The 25037-nt window shown below is 45.4% G+C and overlaps 1 protein-coding gene across 1 annotated transcript in view; it reads left to right on the forward strand.

The window, feature by feature from the left end:
• Positions 1 to 5008: 5008 nt before the first annotated feature.
• Positions 5009 to 25037, forward strand: part of unc5b (unc-5 netrin receptor B) — a gene marked incomplete at both ends in the record, with an annotated part of 112645 nt that continues 92616 nt past the window's right edge. The window contains 2 exons of the mRNA XM_080550380.1: positions 5009 to 5041; positions 5330 to 7273. Of these exons, the coding sequence (XP_080406506.1) occupies positions 5009 to 5041; positions 5330 to 7273 (1977 nt within the window). The remainder of the gene's footprint in view (positions 5042 to 5329; positions 7274 to 25037) is intronic.

A 25037-nucleotide genomic window follows, 5' to 3' on the forward strand; every position in this document is an offset into this window, starting at 1 on the left:
CAGCCGGTTCAGGGTTAAACAGCAGCTTTGCTGTGCCAGGCCTTCTCAGGGGAATTCATCACCGGGTCCCCTAGCAACACTTAGGCAGGACGCAGCTATTCCATACTCTAACGATGACACATGTCGCCTCCCGATTGGCTCAAAGGGGTTGGAGGTGAGCCTGTCAAGGTCCAGGACGGAGTGGAGGGTAGCCGGGGTTAGGCAGCGTCTGGTCTCGCCGTGATGTCAGGAGTGGGCATAATTAGAGCGATGAGAGCAGCGGTGGTAATGGTCAACCTCAGAGTAGCGGGCCGGAGGGACAACGCTTTAATTGAGATATAAAAGGCTGGTTTCTAAGGACACCTCACAGGCAAAGAGGAGACAAGCACACTGGACCTGTATGTTTTAGTCGTTCTTTTGTATGCCTACTTTAGAATGAAAGAGAGTTGGCGGGCGACTCGTTCGTAATTGGTGCAAACAAAAGCGACTCAAGAGTTTCAACCTTGTGTGGTTGGAGGGGAACCAACAAACAAAGGCTATGAGTCATACGAGATCTTTGCAGGTGCGCATTTGCCTGCCCGACCTACTGTGCTCCATGTGACCAAGCTATTTCCCTTGATTATGATTCTGAACTATATTTGGAGTGTGTGTGCATGATACTGGATACATACGTTTGATAATATTCTAGTCTATTGTATGAGAAACTGCGACACTTTAAATGAATGTGCAATAACACTATGTGCAATATGGCAACCCTCGGGTACATAAGGTTCAGAGATAGGAAATGTTAGAATAGGTATAGCATAGCATAGAGTACAGCACAGTGTTTTATTTGTATAGTATAGTATAGTGGATAGTGTACATAGCCTTTATTTATGTAAACCAGCTCTTTTCCCTTCTTGTTTTTAGCTTTTTTTCCTAGCACCAGGGGAGCCCCCCCTCCCCAAATTTCGTTGTTTGGTACCTGTACTATATCAATGACAATAAAGACCATTCATTCATTCATTCATTCATTCGAGAAGACAGTGATTGGAGTCCAAAGGAGACGCGCACTCAGGGAACTACACTACACCCAGAGAAACACAGCTTAGACGACAATACGCCTTGACCAGGGGACTGGAGACAAAACCATAACCAGTGAAGTTCATCTAAATCAACAAACATATTGAATGACATTCAGTTTAACCACAATGCAAATACATACAAACTCATTGATTTTGCATATTATACAAATAGATTGTCTAAAGCTTTATATATTTTTTTTTTTCCTACTGGTGAAATGAAAACAGATCATTGCTGTATTCTAAAGTTCGGTTGCCTATGTTGTCTTTGTGGGAGCATGTTTGATCTGGTTGATACAACTGCTTTGCACACTGCTTTGGTTGCTTTATGTCCATTGATACTCAAGGTTTGGAATAGAAATGTATTAGGCTAATATAATAAATACCATCTGCTTTTATTTGGCAATCCAAAAAGTCTGCATTAGCAGTATCAAACAGATGTTGACATGATGGTAGACATGGTAAAGCACAGGGTTGACAGAGTTTCACCTGGGTTTATTACTCTCAACTGGCCCCTATCCACCTATGCATGTAAGCACACATACAGTACACCCTTCCTCTCTGTGTCCCTCCCTTGCTCTTTCTCTATGGTTCAGCACAGTGTTGTTCCATTGATCAGACAGGGCTATCGATAGATTTCAAATAGAGCTAGCTCTCTGAAGAGGAGATGTGGAGCATGAAGAGAGGCATCTCAAAGGATTCCCTCTCAATACTGCACTAGGTTCCAGGTGCCCTACTATTATTAATGACCAAAACCAATATTTTAAGTGCGATGTTATGGCTTGTCAAACGCAGCAAAAGACCGGACATGAGCACCACCACCCATAACTTCACCTATGCACTAACAAAGATTTCCAGCACTCAACTTTTTGATGCCTGCTATAGTGGTGTATGTTAGTCTACTGTACTTCAAACAACATGTACTCACCAAACAGCCTGATTCATACTCTTAGAGATACATTGTCACACAACCTGGTGGAATTTGTTTTCAGTACAGCATGATGGTTAATGGACTGCACTTACTGTATATAGCGCGTTTTTTGCTGCTCCAAGGCTGCTCCAAAGCACTTTACAACAGCCTCTACAGTCTACATTCACCCATTCACCCATTCACACACACATTCACACACCAATGGCGGCAAGCTACCATGCAAGGCGCCGGCCCGCTCACTGGGAGCAACTTTGGGGTTCAGTGTCTTGCCCAATGACACTTCGACATGTGGCCAGCCGGGGCTCGAACCGCCGATTTGCCAACCTTGTGATCATTAGACGGCGGCTCTACCTCCTGCTCCACAGCCGCCCCAAAATATGATGCTCTACATTCACTAACATACACATGCAATTAATGGAAGACAGACAACGGACTGTAGAATGCCTGGTCCATGTAACACAGGATCCTTTTTCTCTCGTTGTTCACTGTTACATGGTAATGTTTGGGTACAGTCACATATGGAGGGCGGATCCTGCCACATTCAAATGCAATGCACACATCGGAATGCAATACATGTGTAACACTAAATACAATGCAAAAATACTAAATACAATGCAACATGCCTTTGTGACAGTATACGTTTATAGAATCTTTAAATATGTTTTTCTCTCTGTAAACATTTCCCTGTGTGATATTGTAGTATATTTTTACACATTAATAGCCTTCTTATATTCACGTATATTTTACACATATATTCACGTATATTTTACACATATTACACGTATATTTTTATTACTTCAAATACACTTTATTAAATACTTTTATTATTTCATTTACAAACGATCTCAATTGTCGCACATGCGCTGACACACACACACGAGTTGTCGCACATGCGCTGACACACACACACGAATTGTCGCACATGCGCAGTCACACACACACGCACATGCCGCTATAAAACCCTGTGCTCAGGGAGGAGCGGATTCTGCTCGGCTGACTACCTCGAATCACGTTGTGACTGTTTAGTGTGCCTGTAATCTGAAGACCCAACCTTTTTTGAATAAATACTTTTAAAACTTTGGCCAGGAGTTTTCACCTCTTCTTTTATCACTGAAACAGAGAAATATTCGACAGAAGTGGCAACCACGAAGGGACATTTCCATAGCTCTGGATGACCGGTCGTTTTGCAACTCTTCAGGGGAACAAAGGGTAAGTACAAGGCGAAGCTGTGCAAAATAGACTGTGTAAATCGAATGAGCTATATTTTAAACGGATCTTCTTTAATATATAACTGGGTAGAGGTTAGTCAGAGAGAGCCGGGTTGTAAAACCTGTATTGAGAAAAGTGTTTTAATTGTACGATTTTTATCGTGTGTGTGTAATTGTGGTATAGCAGAGAAGAAGCTGCTGTAGGCTTGTTTTGGGAACAAGATATTAGCACAAAGCTAGGGGGAGACGTTTTTCTAGCGGGCTAATAAATGTGGTTTGTATCGGGCAATAGTCTGATGGAGTGTAAAAGCTTGGTTAATGTGGTTTGTAAGTAAGTGCTTGTCAGGAGATAGCTCTATTCAAATGGTATGGAATCGGAATTCCTAGTTTGAAAGAGCAGAGTCCGTGCTAGTGAGCAGAAAATAGCGCTATTTTAAAGGGATACATTGTTAATTTACTTGGGAGCACGGAGGAAAAACGTGGCTAGTTGAAAGGGCGCCATATTTTTTCTTTGTCTGAAACGCATGTCAGACCTGCGGATAAGGCCGCTAGTTGAAAAGGGCGCCAATTTTTTCCTTTGTGTGAATGGATGCAGACTCAGTGGACACACAGGGCCTAGTAGAAAGCATATGCCATTTTAGGAGTATTTGAATAAGATTATCTTGGCAAATAATACGTTGAACTGCATTGAAAGATATTCTTGAAAATTGCTGTGTCGTGGAGAATAATAATTATTGTGGAAAAGCAGTGTTGTGAAGATTAATCTTACAGTCTTGGCTTCTTTCCCCCTGACATCCATTTTTTCAAATACACACGCGCGGGTTTGATAGATCTCAGTACTCATCTCTTAAAAGATAACGATAAAACCATACACATAGACTAGGATTGATAAAAATAGAGATATAGTGAATTGATCTCGGGGTATTTCAAATAAGTTTAAAGGTACGGTTACTCGGAAAACGGGAGGGAAAACAGGGGCCTGCACATTTCAAACACAGAGAGAGCATGCGGAGCCAATAGGCCCGCTTACAAAATATTGGTGAAAGAATCTAAAAGGTTAATGCATATATTGATGTTGTGAATGACTTTTCAGTATCACATTGATTTAACTAATTACTTATCAGTTGAATTAATTATTCAGATCATTCATTTTCTGTTTCCCAAAACAATTGATTGATTCCATAAGTTTTAAATCAATGTATATGATGATATAGTGAATAATTCTAACTAATCATTCATTCCTTTCACTTAACAATTGATTTAGGTATAGATTGTAAAAGTAAAAAAGATAGATTGAGAGTTTTAGGTAAGATATAGTCATTCTGTAAGACATCTTCGGTGTGGCGGCCTCTACTGGTCGAAACACGATGGGATGTTTTTAATTATTGACTGCCATCTAGTGGTTGAAACAAGATAGGACGTTTTTAATTATTGACTGCCATCTAGTGGTTGAAACAAGATAGGACGTTTTTAATTATTGACTGCCATCTAGTGGTTGAAACAAGATAGGACGTTTTTAATTATTTACTGCCCTCTGGTGGATGAAACAAGATAGGACGTTTTTAATTATTTACTGCCCTCTAGTGGATGAAACAATATAAGACATTTTAATCTGGCTTGCCAGTGACTACTGAGAAAAGAGCAGTTGGCATCCAGGAAAGACTGGTGGGCTGCCAGGGAAGTCTGGCTGGCGGCAGGAAAGACTGCACCGGGGGTGGCGGGGCTAGTTACCCTTTAAACACGTCCTTGTAGCCTTGCTACAGGGACTCCCCAAACTAACTACAAGCAAAATAAGGAAAAAACAACCCGGCGGTCCACCGAGAGGCGGGATGGAAGATGGACCAATCAGGACAGATAACACGGTAACGACTGGAACGGCAACGACTAACGATCAAAGGATCCTGAGAGAATGCAGCTGTGGGTGGTCCAAAGTAACAACCTACTTGGGCCTGCGGATCCACCAGGGGAGGACAAAATGCGGCGGCAGCTATCAGATGCAAACTTGCACTGCGCCAGCAGGTCAGACAAGGAGGAATCAGAGCCAGGTTGAGCACCACAGTGCTACTGATCCCACCATTGCATCCGGTGAGAGAGAGCAAGAACAGCCTCCCCAGCAGGATTTGCAACCACATCTGCACGACCCACAACAGGAGCATCAGAGCAGAACGCCAGGTAGAGAATCCACCAAGGAAACCCCAGAGAAGCCAGACCGGAAACCCAAGATCAAGTGGCCAAAGGCCAGCGACAAGGATTCATGGAGAAACTTCGACGAAAGCTTACATACCACCCTCCAGAACAGTCTAAGAGGCAGCACAACGTCCAAGCTGAACATCTTCGGCCATATCATCTATGAGGAAGGCAAGGGAAGATTTGGAGAGATGCCTCAGAGGAGGACCGTTCCTAGGCAGAGCGGGAGACGGGAGAGAGAAATCCTCCAGCTGGTAAAGGAGCGGCGACGTTTGCGGAAGGCATGGAGGAGAGCTGAGGAAGAGGAGAAGGAGGGCTTGCAGAACCTCTGGAGTCAGATCAGAACCAGACTCACCCACCTGAGGCGAGCTGAAAGGATCAGGAAACGTAGAAGCAACAAGGAAAAGGCAAGGACGAACTTCTTCCGGGACCCGTTCAAGTACGCCCGGGGTTTGCTTGAGGAGACGAAATCGGGGAAGCTGCAGACCACCGAGCAGGAGCTGGAGGAACACATCAAGGACCAGCTCAGTGACAGCCAAAAGGAGAGTCCCCTTGGTTCCCCAGGGCACGTACCGCTCCCACCCGAGCCCTCTTCTCAGTTTGACACCACTCCCCCCAGATGGTCTGAAGTTAAGCAGGCGGTGGAGCATGCGAGAGCTGCATCTGCACCCGGACCAAATGGCGTCTCCTATAGGGTATACAAGAACTGCCCAATGACCCTGAAGCTTTTGTGGAGACTAATGGGCATTGCCTGGAAAACAGAATCCATCCCTTCAGCATGGAGCAGAGCAGTCACTACCTTCATCCCGAAAGAGAAAGACTCCCATAACATCAGCCAATTCAGAGGCATAGCCTTATTGAATGTGGAGGGGAAGATCTTCTTCTCAGTGATGGCAAAGCGCATGACCAGCTACCTCCTGGCAAACAATTACATCGACACCAGCTGTCAGAAGGCAGGCGTCCCAGGATTTCCTGGCTGCGTGGAGCACTCGGCTATGATCTGGGAACAGATCCAGACAGCGAAGCGGAGCAAATCAGATCTGCACGTCGTTTGGCTGGACCTTGCAAATGCATATGGGTCTGTTCCCCACCAGCTCATCCATTTTGCCCTCAAATTCTTCCACATACCACCGTGCATCCAGAGCCTACTAGCAACCTACTTTAACAACTTCCATGTATGCTACACAACCCAGGAGTTCTCAACGTGTTGGCACCGGCTGGAGAAAGGGATAGCGATGGGTTGTTCGATCTCCCCCATCCTTTTCACAGCAGCGTTTGAGATCATCCTAATCGGCGGAAGACAGATGGTCCGAGGAATCAGATCCCAGTCAGGTCTGCGACTCCCAGCCCTACGGAGCTATATGGATGATGTCACCACACTCCTTCAGACAGCAGCGTGCACAGCGAGACTTCTGAAGAGGTTTGAGGAGCTCCTAAAATGGGCCCGGATGAGGATAAAACCAACTAAGTCCCGCAGTCTCTCAATCAGGAAAGGAGTCCGGAATGACAACATCTCTTTCTCAGTGGATGGCGAGAAGATCCCGCTGCTAGTGGACCATCCTGTGCGAAGCCTCGGAAGGCTTTACACGGCTGACCTTTCTGACAAGCACATGGCTTCTTCTGTCACTTCCCAGCTCTTGGACGGCCTGAAGAAGATCGACCAAAGCCTCCTGCCAGGGAAATTCAAGGTGTGGTGTTACCAGTTCACCTTATACCAACGTCTCATGTGGCCCCTGAAGTTGTGTGACATCACTTTAACAACAGTGCTGAAGTTGGACGCAAAAGCCAACAACTACATCCGCAAGTGGCTGGGCCTTCCCCGCTGCCTCACTAATACAGCGCTGTTTGGAAGAACCACACTGAAGCTCCCACTGAAATCCATCAGCCTGGGCTATAAACAGGAGAAAGTGAGACTTGTGTTCGAGCTGAGAGACTCACCCGACCCGTTTGTCCAACACAGCAAGGCCCAGGTTCGCACAGGACGCAAGTGGGATGCCACGCAGGCAGTTGACCAGGCCATCAATCGCTTGAAACACCAGGAGATCGTCGGGGTGCTGCAGCCAGGCAGGATTGGTTTTGGATGGGGATCAGCACCCAAGATGTGGTCCAAGGCAACGAGGAAGGAAAGGAAAGATCTAGTGATCTCTGAAGTCGTAAAGATCGAAGAGGAGTGCTACAAAATCAGAGCCGTGGGCCAACAACAGCAAGGAAGGTGGACAACGTGGGAGGCTGTGATCAACAGAGCCATCACATGGAAGGATATGTGGAGGCTGCCCCAAGCAAGGCTGAGCTTCTCGATCAGGGCCACCTACGACACCCTTCCCAGTTCCCGGAACCTGCACCTCTGGTACGGCACAGAGGAGACCTGCCAACTCTGCAACGCCAACAACCCAAACTTGCGACACATCCTCTCTGGATGCAAGGCGGGACTGACGCAGGGTCGGTACAGATGGCGGCACGACCGGGTGCTGCGCAAACTAGCAGAAATTCTGGAAGCACGCAGACTGGAATCAAACAAGAGCAGCCCAGTCACATCACAGCAGCGGATCCAGTTTGTCCGGCAAGGGGGAGAAAGTCAGGGCAGCAGCACGAAGCAGTGGTCCCTCCTGTCTCCTGGAGGAGAGTGGAACATGAGAGCTGACCTCGATCGACAGCTGAAGTTCCCACACGAGATCACATCAACCTCCCTTCGGCCAGATGTCGTACTCTGGTCTACCCCGATGAGGACAGTCATCATGGTGGAGCTGACCGTTCCATGGGAAGAGGGGATGGAGGCTGCCTTCGAGAGAAAGAAGGAAAAGTACACAGACTTGGCAGCTGCGTGCTCGCAAGCAGGGTGGAGGGCAGTCACCTATCCTGTGGAAGTTGGGTGCAGAGGCTATACAGGAACATCTACACAGCGGCTCCTGAGGTCGCTGGGGATCACAGGATCCAAGCTGAGAAAGGCGCTCAAAGACCTGGCGGAGGAGGCTGAACAAGGGAGCTTCTGGCTCTGGCTCAGAAGAAAGGACAAGGCGTGGGGGAAAGGAGGATCCTAGGGCTGGCTGCAGGGAGTGGCAGGGAGACGTCCCTGTCACTGCTCCACCACCTTGAGATGTTCCGGGATTAAAGGAGCGAAACATCAGTGAAGGGTGGCTCCCGGCTGACGACCCTGCAGTCAGCCCACTGGCACCGTCGGAGGTGCGACAGGCAGCAATGCCCAGCAGGTATACCCACCTGTGCTTTCATCTATTTAATTGTTTGCTGCTCTCCAGTGGACGGAATACGATAAGACACTTTGGAACACTGGTCCTCCATCAGTGCATCCGCCTGAGGTCGACGACATAGTCTTTTACAATGATAAATGGATGGTTACTTCAATTAATTTAAGTAATTACAAATTGATTTAATTAATTATTCAGATTATTTCATTTTCAGTTTTCACAAAACTTTGATCAATTGGTTTATAGTGGTCTAGGGATGACGTTTTCTTCCACAGGATTACATCAATGAAGTGTAAATGACTAAGTCTAGTTGATTGTGCATTCCTTCCGAGTAGCAGGTCGATTTCCTTACAGATTGTAATTGATAATTGATCATTTTGTTCCTTTCAAATAACAAGTCGATTTCCTTACAGATTGTAATGAATAATTAATCATTTTATTCCTTCCCAATGACAAGTCGATTTCTTTACAGGTTGTGATTAATATTCGTGTTTTACATCTTTTTATTTGAAGTTAAGTTCTTTTTTCACAGTTCTTGATTAAAGAATAGCAGAACAGTTTCTATCTGAGGATTGATCAAGCAAGGGGTTGTGGATCAGAAAGACTTAGAGCGTGACCTGCTCTTGTAATTTGATAATTGTGTTGAGCAGCCTTTGTAGTTTAATAATTAAGTTGACCTGAACTATAATTAGTATTGATTGAGCAATTAAGTGACACACCTTCATACATAATAAGGGAAAAAACATTTAGATTAAAACACATACACATAGATTACATTTAAGTCAATAATACACAATACCACTGAAACAATCCGTTGTTCCGGAGTTGTAGTGTTCTGTGTGGACAGTTGACACAGTTAAGAGTTGGACTAGCATCTGTTTAGCAGATACAGCAACAGAAGGTGGGTTGTAAGAAAAGTACACCTTATAGCATATTTTCAGCATATTAAGCAGTATAAATATTTCAGACATGGGAGCCAAACCCAGTAACATTGTGAGGGCTGTTAATACAGACAAGGGAATATTAGCAAATTCATCCCCTGTGGCTATAGTGGAAAAAATGAATCCTCTTGTTAAGGAGATTAGCGAGATATCAACGAAATGGAATATTCGTTGGGCAGACATTGAACAACCATGGCCAGCAGAGGGCACCTTTGATTTACAATTAATTGCAACATTGGAGATACTTATCAATGCACATAAGGCGCATCAAAAAGGAAAGATTAGATCAGAGAAACGCAGGTTAGAGTTAGCTATTTTAGACCTCTTCAAGGTAGAGGGGCAGAAAGTAGCATTAGCTTGGAATGAGAAAACAGCTCACATGGATCCAGAAAAAAGAGATGAATTGGCCAAAGCAATGGAAGAGAAAGTGAACATTCCATTCTCACACACAGCTCCAATCTCCAGTCCTCCTCCCTATGCCAAGAGACTGGAGGACAATTCTCAGCGGATCTACCCTCAGGTCCCTGTCCTAAGTACGAGTGGAACCTTCACTATCCAAGATAAGGATGAAAATGTACTAGAGAGGGGAAGAGCGAGAGTGACCGTGGACTTCGAACCAGAGAACAGGTCAGGTGCCAAACAGAAAAAGAAGGAGGAGCCGAGGGGAAAAGGGGACGACAGGAGGGACAAGACGGATGACGGTGAAGATGGCAGTGGAGGTGATAGCAAAGATTCCAGTGATGACAGCAATGCACAAGGAGGCTACAGTGCTCCGATAAGAAAACTACTAGCCAGGGCCGAAAAGCAGGGAGGGAAAATACGCTATAAGAAGGGAAAAGAAGAAAATAGTTCTGAAGATGAGCAGAAGTCTCTGAAGGCAGGGAAGAGAAGAGAGAGCTTAAAGCAAAAGAAGAAGAAGCTGCAGGAAGACAGGGATGAAGAGGAGGGAGAAAGGAGGGCAAGAAAACTCCGTGCGAAAATCCTAAGAAACGAAGAGGACTACAGACAACAGCTGCAGGACCTAGACGTAGAGAGAGAAACGTGTCGTCAATCTCAAGCGGCAGCATCACCTGCATCCCGGTTGAACTCCCCAAGGTCCGGAGCGACACCAAGGCGGGAAGTAAAAACGGAGCCACAAGTAAGCGATTATGAAACAGCATCGGAAGAAGAGGAAACTCAGGGGAACTTCCCAGTGCTGATTCGAGGTAACCAGATGGAATATCGTCCTTGGAATCATACGGATCTGTCAGAAGTGATCGAAAAACTCCCAGTCCTGGAAGATGGAGGCCACCCTTGGACGACGCAAGTCGACGTGAGATTGACAGGAACGCACGCTGCTATGGGGGATTTGAAAAGACTCTTAGCTACCATTACAGGATTGGACACCATGCAGGAAATATTGATGAAGGCGGGACTTCATAGATATATCGATACATCCGTTTATGATCCAGAACTCTTCGCAGCAAACAGAGGCAAGCTGTGGAAGGCAATCAGAGAAACATACCCTACTCACATTCACCCAGACAATGTCATTGTGAAGCCACTGGGGGGAGATGAAAATCCCCGGGGGTTCGTTGCCCGTGTGCACTCTCAATGGAGAAGTGTGACAGGGAAGGATGCCGAAGATAACCCGTTAGAAAAAGCCATAATCAGGGAAAAGATTCAACAAGGTCTCCCTACCCCAGTTAAGAACAAGTTAGCAGAAGTGGTGGGGCTACGACACATGAGCAAGGCTGTTTATATAGACAACATAGCACACCAAGTAGAATTATTTAGAAAGAAGATTCAGGCACAGAAGGCACAAGACGAGGACTCACTCAGAAAACTAACTCAAGTGCAATTGACAGAAGGCAAGAAAACCAGAGAGAGAGAGCAGACTATAGCCCTACAGGTCCCATCTCAGCCACAGCAACTGCAAATTGTCCCTCCCCAGTCATACCCACAGGGGCCACAAGGGGGGAATCCATACCCACAGGGGCCACCAGGGGTGCAAGTGGTTCCATACAACCAGCCTGGCCAAGGACCACCACAAGAGGGATGGACCGCAGCACCGAGGAAGGTACTAGGACCATGTTTCGTATGCGGCCAGTATGGACACTTAAAACGTACCTGCTTTAAGAAGAACCAGGGGGGCGCAGGGGGGAAACAGAAAGGAGGATATAAGCCCCCTGCTGCACCGGCTCCAGGAGTGGTGAACCCCTATGGAGGCCCAGCAGCTGCGCTATAGGGGTGCCCAGAAGATCCGAAAGGGGGGTGCCAGCTGGTGGTGACAAACAGGCCTGAAGATGAACCTACAATATGGGTGTCGGTCAACCAACGTCCATTAGAATTGATGGTGGACAGTGGAGCAGCCTACACCTGTCTGAAGCCTGAAGACGACACGCACCTTCCTATGTCTGGGAAATATGTGAAGACAATCGGATTCGAGGGAATTAAACAGCTGATCCCTACCACTGAGCTTGTAAGCTTAGAGTACAAAGGACAGAGAGCAGATCTGTCAATACTTGTATCAGAACACACGCCAATAGGGCTACTAGGGAGAGATGCACTATGCCAGTTAAATTGTACCGTGAAATGCACACCGGACGGCTGTCAGGTGACAGTGCCACAGGAGAATAGACAGCTGTCTGTCATGATGGACAACAATGCCTCTATGGTATATTGGGTGGGAGGGCTTAGCCCAGACCTAATGGAACCAGCAAGGATGTGGGACAATTATATCCTGGCACACATGGCAGAGGCCAGAAGGCCTACTGATCCATTGCATTGTACACTCCAGTATTTTAGAGAAGTTGCAGATGCAACCCCAGATGAGTGGCTGAAGCATCAGCCAAAACAGGTACAGCTTAGTGCAAGTTGTATAATCCTAGGCCCTCAGGGAGTGGCTATGAAGATAAACAGTGACACTTATCTAGATCAGGAGCATAAGATTGAGGGTAGCATCCCTCATGTGACACTTATGATATCTGAACACTATAAGCAGAAGCATTTAGGGGCAATGATGGCAGACTCAGAAAAAGCCAGATTTGTAACGACAAAAGAAAACCCTGCTATCTGGAGGAGCATTGATGGACAGTTCACAAAACTGATGATCTCTGCTCAAGGAATAGGACATCCGCAGACTGTGAAGCTAATGAACCAGCTAATCCTTCCTGTACCAGCTGACAGAGACCTCAGAGAAGAAATGATGCAGAATGTGCCAGCCGACCTGTGGGCAAAGAACAGTACAGACATTGGATTTGTGAAATCAGCTCGTCCATTGAGAGTTGAACTCATACCGGGTGCAGAACCCCCTTGGAAAAACCAATACCCATTGAAACAGGAAGCAATTGATGGAATTGAGCCACAGATCAAAGGACTGTTAGAGGCAGGAGTCCTGAAGATAACTCAATATCCGTTAAGCAATACACCTCTTCTGCCAGTGACGAAACCTGATGGTTCATATCGTCTGGTACATGACCTACGGGCTGTGAATGAGGTAGTCGTCAGCTATCCAGCTGAAGTTCCTGATCCTCATGTGCTGTTGACTCAGATTCCATCTACAGCCAAAGTATTTACAGTGATTGATTTATGCGGGGCTTTCTTTTCTATACCTCTTAGTGTAGAAAGTCAAGGGTTATTTGGGTTTACCTACAAAGGTCAGCATTATCAATATACCAGAATGCCACAGGGGTACAAACACAGTCCTCATGTTTTTAATCAGGTCTTAAGGGAGGACTTAGACGGGTTAGAACAGATGATAAGTAGTACTGCCATTCAGTACATGGATGACATACTCCTTTGTGCCCCAGATGAAGAAACATGTCACAGGGATTCCGTTAAACTGTTAAAGGTTTTGGCGGAGAAGGGACACAAGGTGTCTAAAAAGAAGCTACAGTATTGTCAGGAAAAGGTAACTTACTTAGGACAATCCATTACACAGGGACATCGCAGCGTCACAAATGAACATTTGGAAGCTATTCAGAAGGCTCCAAAACCACGAACGGTTAGGGAAATGATGATGTTTTTGGGCATTACTGGGTATAGTTCAGCATGGGTGGAGGATTACTCTAGACTAGTCGCTCCATTGAGGGGGATGATTAAGGAAACAGGTAGCGATAACCTCCAATCTTGCATTACTTGGACAAGGGAAGCTGATTTGGCGTTTGAGACAATTAAACACAAATTGCAAGAAGCGCCAGCTTTAGCGCTTCCAGATTATTCCAAAGAATTTGGATTGTATGTTTCTTCTTCAGCCGAGGGGAAGTATGCCTGCGCTGTTCTTACGCAACCAACAGGCATTGGACCTAGTCCACAGCCCATAGCCTATTACTCAGTCGCATATTCAGAGGTAGAAATGGGTTTCGCGCCATGTTACAGAGCAATGGCCGGGGCTTATCTTATGTACGAGAAGGCAACAACCTTAACAATGGGGTACCCAATTACCATTCTCTGCCACCACAGTCTAAGGAACCTCTTGAATCAAGGCAAGTACACTTTGACGATGCCTAGGATTAGGGATTATTACAGGATGTTGGAAAGGGAAGATGTAACATTACTAAGATGTAACACACTTAACCCAGCAGAGACCTTGCCAACCCCAGAAGATGGGGAACCACACGATTGTGTGAAGGAAGCTACGAGGTACTCTAAGCTTAGAGCAGATCTACTAGCTTTGCCTTTAAAGGAAGCTGACGTTGAGTATTGGACTGATGGATCTTGTTACCGGGTAGGAGAACATTTACGTGCCGGGTATGCCATAGTCCGATCCCAAAATTCGGAGTTCATTGTGGAACAAGCCGAGGCTGTTCCTCAGCCTTGTTCAGCTCAGTTGGCTGAATTGATTGCCCTCACAGAAGCATGCAATTTGGGAACCGGACAAAGAGTGACAGTATACACCGACTCTGCCTATGCCCACAATGTGTGTCATTTACATGGAGCTGTATGGAAGGGACGGGGTTTTAAGAAAACTGATGGTTCGCCTATTCAGCACCACGCTCAAATCATGAAGCTGTTACAAGCCATGATGAAACCAAGGGAATTAGCCATAGTGAAGTGTGCCGCACACAGATCTGACTCATCACATGTCACACAAGGTAACAGGGCTGCAGATGATGCAGCCAAAGCTATTACAGGAGCAGACAAAGCAGGTAAAGTTCTGCTGGTCACACATGAAGTACAGTTACAGGGCATGGTCACGCTTGAGGATTTGTTGATGTTACAGAGTGAGGCAAATGCGCTAGACAAAAACTTATGGTTAACCAGGGGAGCTAGTCAGGATGACACAGGTCTATGGAGAAATCATGAGGGACTGGTTGTGGCACCCCCAGATTTATTAGGCGTACTGATACAGGAAGCCCATGGATTAGCACATGTGTCCAGGGGGGAGGTAAGACGCAAGATCACCAAGGAATATGGTTTTTGGGCTCCATATTTGTTGGAACAAATAGACCATGTCCTTGGTCAATGTGTGGTCTGTTTGAAGAACAATATCAGACCTGGAATACCAGTGGGAACTGGGCATATCCCTACCCCAAACGGGCCAATGAAACATTTAGTGATTGATTATGTGGACATGATTCAACCTATTGCAGGATACAGGTACATGCTAGTTGTAGTAGACAGGTTCAGCAGATGGGTAGAAGCTTGCCCCACTCGAAGAAAGGATGCTCAGTCTGTAGCAAAGTTCCTATGCAGGGAAGTCATGCCTAGGTTTGGAATTCCAGATAGGATATCGTCAGACAATGGTAAGGAATTTGTGGATAAGACGGTAAAGCTTATACTACAAAAGTTGGGAATCAAGCAGAGACTTGGGTGTATTTACTCACCTCAAAGCCAGGGGATAGTAGAGAGGATGAACGGGGTCCTTAAGAACCGTCTTTCTAAGGTCTGTAAGCATACAGGTCTTAATTGGTTGGAAGGACTCCCTCTTGCATTGATGGCCTGTCGTTCCAGTGAGATTCGAGGGCTGCACTTGACTCCCCATGAACTGGTAATGGGGAGGATAATGACAGCTCCCTGTGTACGAACCAGTGGGAAAGGGCCAAGTTTGGCTCTCCTGGAGAGTGACATGAAAGCCTATGTACAGTACATGACTAACCGGCAAAAGAGTATCTCTTCTTATGTGCTCCACAAACAGGAACGTGAAGAGGAGGTGAACGCACAGGAGAGGAAGGACGCGTTGCAACCGGGTGACAAGGTATACGTGAAGGTCTACAGACGGAAGTGGCATGAGGCTCGACGGGAAGGACCTTACGAGGTCGTTCGGTGCACTGGGACTGCCCTCCAAATCAAGGGGTCCCCCACCTGGTATCACGTTCATCACTGCATCAAGGCACCCAATGAGGACGATGAGGGAGAACCTCAGCAGGATGGTGAGGAGACCCCTGGGGACGAGGAAGTCCACAGCTTGGACATCCAGGCTGACGAAGATGTTGGTGAGTATCTGCGTCATGATGCAGATGATGCCGGGGGCCTCGTCCCAGACCCTGTCCAGCCCACTGATGAGTGGGTCAACGGAGACCGTGAAGGATCCAGTGACTGCGACACCCCTCTTGGGGGTTCTACCGAGCCTGGTGTTGCCCCTGTTGTCACCCCTTCCGACCCTGACAATGCTCCAGACGGAGATGTCAGCAACCCGGGCGGCTGCCCGGACCGAGGTACCATTGAGAGACACAGACCTGTCAGTGATACACCTCAACCAGACAGACCCCGTAAAACACCAAGGCCAATTAGGAGGAAACTCAAGCCATGCCGTTTCAGAGACTAATATACCCCTTAGTGTTCCTACCCCATTGACTTCTTTGGACAATGTTACACTTTACTCACACACTGTTATGCCTGGACGTCAGAGAAGAATGATCATAGCAAGTAGAGCTTTTGCTTGCCCACATTCACGTTGTACTATTGATGATTGTTTGATCTATACCGCCGAAGAGAGCGAGTGGTATGTATTGGATACTACATATGTTACACTTGATCAATACTCAAGCAACATGCAAGAAACTCGTGTGACATTAACTAATGTTGACCAGGAGTTGAGCTCGTATTGGTGTGCTAGACGTGATATCGGTGAACCGGTGTCTAGTAAATCCAACAATTTCAAGGACAAAATTTGTAGGACCAGGCCTGACTATCCACACCACTATAGGTTGGACTGTGAGACATTGGTGCATAAATATGAGTTACCAGGAAAGGTTGAAAATGTTGCTGTGAAGGCTCCTACGAAGGCGATTGTAGTCGCTACTGACGATTATTTGTTGTATGATTCTAATCACCTGAGGACACGGTCCCACCCTAATTCTGCCACTAGTATCATGAAAGATTTTGCTTCAAAAATGAATTATTCTGATTGCTGGATTTGTCAACAGGTCCCTGTAAGTGCGTCTGCTCCTATGTTTTTCCCCATACCGTTAACTAAAGCAGAATGGCTTCATTATAATTGGCAGGGTTTAGCCCCATTTGTTTTACAGGGCAAGAACCAGAGCTCTTCTTGTCAGCCCAGCACGATTCTGGTTCCTTTAAATTCTTCCTATGCAGGTGTGGATATTGGTGTGTTGGAACGTCTGACAGCAGCGGTTAACAAACACCATAGGCCTAGCGGTGTGGGGAAGGTTATTATTGATAGGCTTACACATTTGTCACAACCAACAGGTCCGAAGAAGATATATATTATCCAAGCTATGTTCGCTCAATTAAATGGTACTGCATTGAGTCCTCATCTGTCATGTTCTGGGAGTGTGACTTCTACACGGTGGAGGGGTTCAGTTGTTATTTCTGGATTAAAATGTAAAGTTGTTGATTGTGCTATGGTGCCTCAAATGAAATTACATGATACCAATACTACCAGACGGCAGAGAGGCACCACGCAGCTTAAAGTCATGCCTCTCGTAAATGTTACAACCTGTATTGACATTCAAGTACGGCCCAAGATCAGCTCGGTTCGTCAGTTAGGGGCTGCGTCTTGTATAGGTGGAACCATTTTCTCGTATCCTGGTACGGAGCTTCAACTCCCGGAACATGTGTTTCTTGTGTGTGATAATGATGCATTCTCTAAGCTTCCTGCTTTGATTGAGGGTGGTTGTTATTTGGCTCATCTGATACCTTTGATTAGGAAAGTTACTCGGGAGGAGATGTCTGTACTTCACAAACAAGCAACCCATCGTAGTCGTAGGGCGTTGTCTACCGCTCAGAAGTTTTTTGGCCTAATATTCCCAAGTTATGGTGTCTACAACTCTCAGACTGAATTAAGTGCCTTATCATCCGTTCTTGAAAAACACATTAATGCTTCGGATGCTGTAGTGTCTGCCCTGGCCACTGAATTGACTGAAACTAAGAATGTAGCTCTCCAAAATAGAATGGCTTTGGACATTATTTTGGCCAGTCAGGGTGGTACTTGTGCTTTGATAGGCGGTGAATGCTGCAGTTATATTTCGGATTCTGGTAACGCTTTGCATGATTTTCATGAATCTAACAAGAAGGGTGTAGAGGATTTACATAAAGAACACGGTTGGAATATGTTAGATTTCTTTGATTCTGCTTTTTCAGGTATTGGTAATATGATCAGGTCCGTCGCTATTATTTTTGTTGTCATTATCATCTGTATTATGTTACTTGGTATTTTGATCAAATGTTGTGGAAAGTGTATTTCTGATGTTCCTATTAATGCTTTAATGTTGACCAACGTAGCTGATGAGCAAAAGCTGGATTCTGTTTTGCTTTCTGATTTTGTTTCCTCCTTTGATGATTTGTTTATTAAGTGATGTTTTATGATTAATTGCTTCGATTACTGTTTGTTTCTTTCTATATCATGTGATTGATGTCAGTTGAGAAGTGGTGTGGTGGTTATGCAAAGATAGGAAAGCGGTTCTGTTCCTAGCACAACGAAGAAAACGCTCTTGACTGGGAAAGGATATCAATCTGAGACAGCGGTAAAGGCTGTTCTCCAACTGGGTTCATGTGCTAGTAACCTCTGTCCCTGGCGCTTCAAAGACAAAGAAAACATCGGTCGTTGGAAGTTTCTATATTAATTTGTGCATGATGGACTGTGTTTAGTTTAATTGTGGTTGTTATTTTCAAGATTCTTTTTGTTATTGGTTGGTTTCTATTTTTTGCATGATGTCTTTGGGTTCTTAATAGTTATTTTTTATTTTTTTATTTTTTTATTTTTTTATATTTTCTTAGCTGTGATATGTGGGGTTTGTGTTTTTGTTTTGGTTTTTGTGATCATTTAGTTTCGGAACACCCTCTGGGTGGTCCGAGGGGGGATGTGTAGTATATTTTTACACATTAATAGCCTTCTTATATTCACGTATATTTTACACATATATTCACGTATATTTTACACATATTACACGTATATTTTTATTACTTCAAATACACTTTATTAAATACTTTTATTATTTCATTTACAAACGATCTCAATTGTCGCACATGCGCTGACACACACACACGAGTTGTCGCACATGCGCTGACACACACACACGAATTGTCGCACATGCGCAGTCACACACACACGCACATGCCGCTATAAAACCCTGTGCTCAGGGAGGAGCGGATTCTGCTCGGCTGACTACCTCGAATCACGTTGTGACTGTTTAGTGTGCCTGTAATCTGAAGACCCAACCTTTTTTGAATAAATACTTTTAAAACTTTGGCCAGGAGTTTTCACCTCTTCTTTTATCACTGAAACAGAGAAATATTCGACAATATCAAGCTCACTATCACAAGATTATGCTAATTACCCCTACATCATGTACAGATTATGCTAATGACCCAAACATCATGTACAGATTTTCCTGAACCTGCTCTATCAATCACTGTGTAAAAAGAAGAAACATGGCCTGTCGAATAATTATATAATTATGCCTGTGTAGCCATAGTGTTTATATGTGTGTCTGTTTCACAATAAGTCTGGTCTCATTGCAATTAGAATTAAAATAGTGATACGTTCTATGATATACAAATAGATTAGGCCTAATGTCATTGACATTGTTGTACGGGTTATTGACATGACTGCCGCAGAGGACCGTGACAGTTCGGACTGAGCAGCGGTAAGCCCGGCCATTACAAAAACACCACACCTTCTGTTTGATTGCTAGGCAGGAGGGGCTCTCCTCCCAGAGCCTAGCCCGATACAGCATCTCCAATTACACACTACACACTACCGTGTCGTGGAGAGCAAGCTAACTTTCTGGTTTAGCGACATTAGACAGAAATGAACACGAGGGCATCCTCATCCTAGACCAGCATTCATCAAAACAGTTAGCTTGTTGGTTAGCATGTTAGCATGTTGGTCTACTGAAGAAGACCTCACGGTCGAAACGTCTTTTTTACTTGCTGCTTGATAAATAAAAATTGGAGCAACGAAAAGTGTGTGCGGGCTACCTTTTTGTATTAATATTACTGCACTGTCAGTTTTAGCTCAGCACCGAAGACAGGAGGATGTGCGTTATTTTTTCTTTAAAAGCATGTTGGTCTTCACCATATATTGTCTATGGGCATGTGAATGCAACTTTTGATACATTTAATAAATACTGTATTACTTACAGACTTAACTCAGTCTCCATGCAACGCTCTGGGACGTTACCCAATGCAGCCCGAAAAGCCACATCTTAATTGTAGAAATTGATGTAGGTCTGACTAGAGACATGTCTTAATTGTTATGCAAATGTTTTAAGATATCTGGTAAACAAAAACGTCTGAACTAATTGTTACAATGTTCAGGGGGTGTGTAAACATTGGCACAGTGAGCAGACATATGAAATGGCATGATCAAACGGCTGAGAAATTAGCCCAGGAGATTTGGCATTTTCAATAGTAGGTAAACATTGGACAACAATGCCGATAACCCAAGCCTCAAGCCTTTTGCATTTAGCTAGTTCTCTCTTTTATTAAGTGAGGCCTTTGTGAATGAACTAACACTGTGCAACCACGACACCTCATAAAGTCCATGGTACCCAGCTCAAGGTCATGCAGACAGCCGTATAGTTTGAGCCCCCCCTTTGACACTTCTGGTCACAAGTCCCACTCTGCCACCGGTGACCTCCCACCTCCCTGCTCTACTTCTCTCCCACACAGGACCCCACATTGACTGGATGGATTTTTCAGTTGATTCAGTTGGGGCTGCTAGAGTAGAGGAGTTGGCCCCTACAGAGGTTTGATGGCTGTGGTCTGTAGACTCTGGTGCATGAAGGAGAGGAGAGAGAGAGGGAGGGGCTGGCCTGGCTGTGGTGGCCTGGCCTGGTCTCCAGGGTTTGGGCTAATGGCCCGGCCCGGGCCTGGCCTGCCGTTGGTGGTCAGATGGCCACCGCCACCGCGGGATGACAGAGCCAGGGGACGCCACACTTTCAGAGTCACTTCGGCCTGTCTTTGACAAAGACTCTCAATGACACTCAACAAGAGGGAGAGGGAATTAGAGAGAGAGAGAGAGAGAGAGAGAGAGAGAGAGAGAGTGAGGGTGAAATAATAGCCAACCTTGAGTGTGGAGGTGCTGGAAGCAGCATATGGTGTTTGAGTGCTCTCATTATAGGCCCTTTCTCTCTCTCGCGCGCTCTCTCTCTCTCTCTCCCTTGCCCTCAGAAGGGCCCTTCAATTTACAGCAATCTCCCTCGTAACAAAGAGGCCTTCTTTTCTGCAGCCGGCTAAAGGGAGCTTTTACCCTCAACAACAGCATCAACGTCTGCTCAAGTGAGGGACATGGATTAAACAAAAGAGATAACCAGCCAGCCTATACTTAAGCCCAAAAAACATAAAACAAAACCATCAACAGGCCGTCTCAAACCGCGCCTTTTCAGGAGGCCAATTTAGGACATCAGATGTCTTGTAATGCATTCGCCTGGCGGGCAGTGTTTATCTCAGTGTGGCAGGCCAGTAGTCAGGAGATGGACAAGAGTCTCTCTCCCTCCAGACCTACCAAAGCCTTGGATCCCCTCCCCACCCCCCTCCCCCCAACCCCCGTCTGTCCCACACCCCTGGAGTGGGGAGCTGATAATTGTTAGAATCCCCAGCAGGCTCCGGTGCTAGTTTAATCTAGTGTGGGTGTAATCCTAGTGCCCTGTCTGGCACCGATAGGCCCTCACCACACCTGCAGCACCCCCGGAGCCTTCACAGACAACCACAGGAGAGAGAACGCTTTCAAGTGAGCCGGGGTGTGAATCCACTGTGTGTGTGTGTGTGTGTGTCTGTGTGTGTGTGTGTGTGTGTGTGTTTGTGTTCGAGAGGGAGAGAGAGTGAGAGAGTGAGAGAGTAAATGTAAAATGATGGAGGGAGAGGAGGCAGTGGAGACGTGGAGGACTAGTTTAAATGAGGATATGACACTTTGCCGTAGGATATCGGACATGGGATATGACCTGTGTTAACTCCAGCTCCCAGAAGGCTCTGAGATAGTTCTCCCCAGGCAGTGCCCTGAGGCCGGGATAAATGTTGGCTTGTGTGGGGTGCTGTGGAAAGAATTACTTGGGAAAGATGTTTAATGGGAAACGTGTTCTTTTCTAATTATGCACTCTGTTGATAACATACTTATGGCGTGTGCTTTCCAGTGTATCAGCTTAACACCCCCCATCTCTTTGGAAACATTTTGTCTCTTACATCCCCAATCATAACGGTTTCACATGGATTCACATGCATACACTCTCACCTCAATCACATGTCGGTTTCTTCCTGCAGTCAAATTCATTCAACGTTAACAAGCATGAGAGAATCCACCCCCATTACCCTCTGACTCTGGCACTGGCTGTCTAAGATATGTTGTTTTTGGTCATGTTCTCATATGTGTCACATTCTAATGCTTAGGTCCGCATATCGGGATCTGATGTAATGATCAGACGTTTCTTTCGAAATAAACGTGAATACATCTCCGCGTTGTTGAAAATCAATGACACATCGCTAGTCAACTAACACAGCTTTTTTGTGAGCCTGCTAACAATGTAAAGTAGTGTTATAGTTAACTAGGTAGAGTGGGGGATTACTCACCGAATCCACTGCGTTGCACTATTTTGGCTTGACTAGCGAGTCTGTGTTGTGATTCTCAACATAGTTGAAACCTAGTTCCGTGTTTCCAAAGGAAAGTCCGAACATTTTGATTGGTTGCCGATATGCGGACCAAAAGACTAGAACGTGTCACATATGCCTCCCTCACCTGTGTGTGTCTGTCTTATTTTTAATGTTGCCCTTCAATCCTTCTGAGGTGTCATGCACTGTCATTGTCTTCGTCTCTGCATGGCTTGGCTGGAGGTTTTCCTGGATCCAGCCTGTCTAATGAGGGGTATCAGCACTTTGGCACAGCTTACTGGCAGCATGCATAAAAATGAACGGGGAATGAATGGCTTCAGAGAACAGGCCCACACTACAGGTCCAGGAACAAGCCGCCCATACAGATCAGGTTGCATTATGAAATTAAAAATATGCTCATTATTGTTGCTATTATATTTAATCCAAAGGACCTCTGGGAGTTGGCCTGTCAATATGTCGTGATAATGGGAAGCAAGACCTGGGTGGTTGTCAAGTAGGGTTGGGCAGTAATACGATAATATAGTATACCGCGGTATTTGAAAATAGCAACGGTGTCCATTTCAATACCGTCATTTTTAAATTCTGCTGCGCAAAGTGTGCATATACACTCACTGAACACTTTATTAGGAACACCTGTATACCTTGAATGTTTTCTTGCCACACTTTGGACGTGTTAATACCAATCAATCATCGCTTGAATGCGATAGCCTATTTGGGTATTGTTGCTGACCATGTGCATCCCTTCATGGCCACAATGTACCCATCTTCTAATGGCTACTTCCAGCATGATAATGCACCATGTCACAAAGCAGAAGTCGTCTCAAACTGGTTTCATGAACATGACAATGAGTTCAGTGTTCTTCAGTGGCCTTCCCAGTCACCAGATCTAAATCCAATAGGACACCTTTGGGATGTGGTAGAACGGGAGATTCACAGCTTGAAAGTGCAGCTGAAAAAAACTGCAGGAAATGTGTGATACAATCACACCAATGTCATCATGGACCAGAATCTGAAAGGGATGGAATCAATACAAAAATAATTGAGGCTGTTTAGAGAGCAGAGGGAGGTCCTACCCAGTACAAGTATAGTGTTCCTAATAAAGTGTCCAGTGACTGTAATAAACGCCTTAAGAGTGTCTGTCCAGCACCACTGTCTGTGTGGTTGAAGATGCTATGAAACTGATGACAGACCTTTTTGTAAACAAGGTCATTTGTCAAATTAATAACCTGTCAAAAAAGACTAACTATTTAGAAGCGATCATAATCGCGCGTCACGTGAGAACCTCAGCTGGGCGGCTACATAGCTCAGCCAGTAGAGAAGGGGTCTAATGATTGCAAAAGCCGGCAGCTCGAAGCGGTTCGAATCATGACTGGCCACATGTCGAAGTGAATGTCGGCACTGAACCCCTAATTGCTCCACGATCACCATCTATGGCTGACCCCTTGCCTAGAGCATAAAAAACTAATTCCAACAATTGACTGACAAGTTGAATAATTTTTTATTATTCTCCTCATCTGCCTCGGGTGAGTGTTGGTGATACATATCTTGTTTATGTTTAAGTACTTTGTGATCATCTAGTTATGTGTAGTTATGTGTTTTTAGCATGTTTATGTTCTATCAGCATGTTGCAATGTTGATGATGCTAAACATGCAGAGCAGCTATCTGCGATGTTCTTTGTTGTTAGCTAGCTATCTTTTTCAACTATCTGAAAATAATCATAATCATAATCATAATAAATAATAATAATTGTGTATAATAATCTGGAAAAAAACTGGAAAATGACCTTGCCAACTTGGTCCACCTTTCACCGGCTGCTGTCACAAATTCATCATTTGAAATTGGCGACTCCCTGAAAGCTTGGGGGACGTCCTTGGGGACGCTTAGACAGTGTCAAAAATTGGATACCGCAATGTTCCAGTATTCTCAGAGTATCGCTTTCACAGTGTTTTAAATAGGTATTTGTAGTAGGGATTAGCTCCTGATTACTTCCTATAGTTTTGGACACATTCAGTTATGTAAAATTCATATTCCATGGAAAGTCGCGGGGAGACAAGCTTTAAAACAACATCCCCACAGAAGAGAAACATAGGAAAACACAGTCTAAGGGGGTCTTCACAGGGGGTGTAGGGACTAATTAACTTCATGTGTCATGTGTCAATAGAAAGGCTCAGGGTGACCAATGTCAGAGAGGCTCTTGCGTGGCTCCCTGCTCCCTTGGCTCTCGCCCTGCATCAGCCCCTGCCTCCCAACCTGGCCCTTAATGACTGTGGGCCTCACTCAAACACCTTGGTGAACAGTATTGATCGCCTCCTCCACATCCTCAGCCATTCGGGCCTGTCACCCTCCCACACAGGGCTCACACAGGACTCACAACACTTACACAATGTCTGCTACCCTCAAGTGCTGCACTGTTTGACGTCTCGCCCACCGAGCGATCAATTAAAGTCGGAATCTGTGGCGTTTATGCCTTTCATCCATTAATACTGGCTTCTGTCATTGAAGGATTGCCCGCCAAACTCCCATTCTCTCCCCAGTG

This window comes from Nansenia antarctica (assembly GCF_963989245.1).
Source record: "Nansenia antarctica genome assembly, chromosome: 1".
Classification (NCBI taxonomy): Eukaryota; Metazoa; Chordata; class Actinopteri; order Argentiniformes; family Microstomatidae; genus Nansenia; species Nansenia antarctica.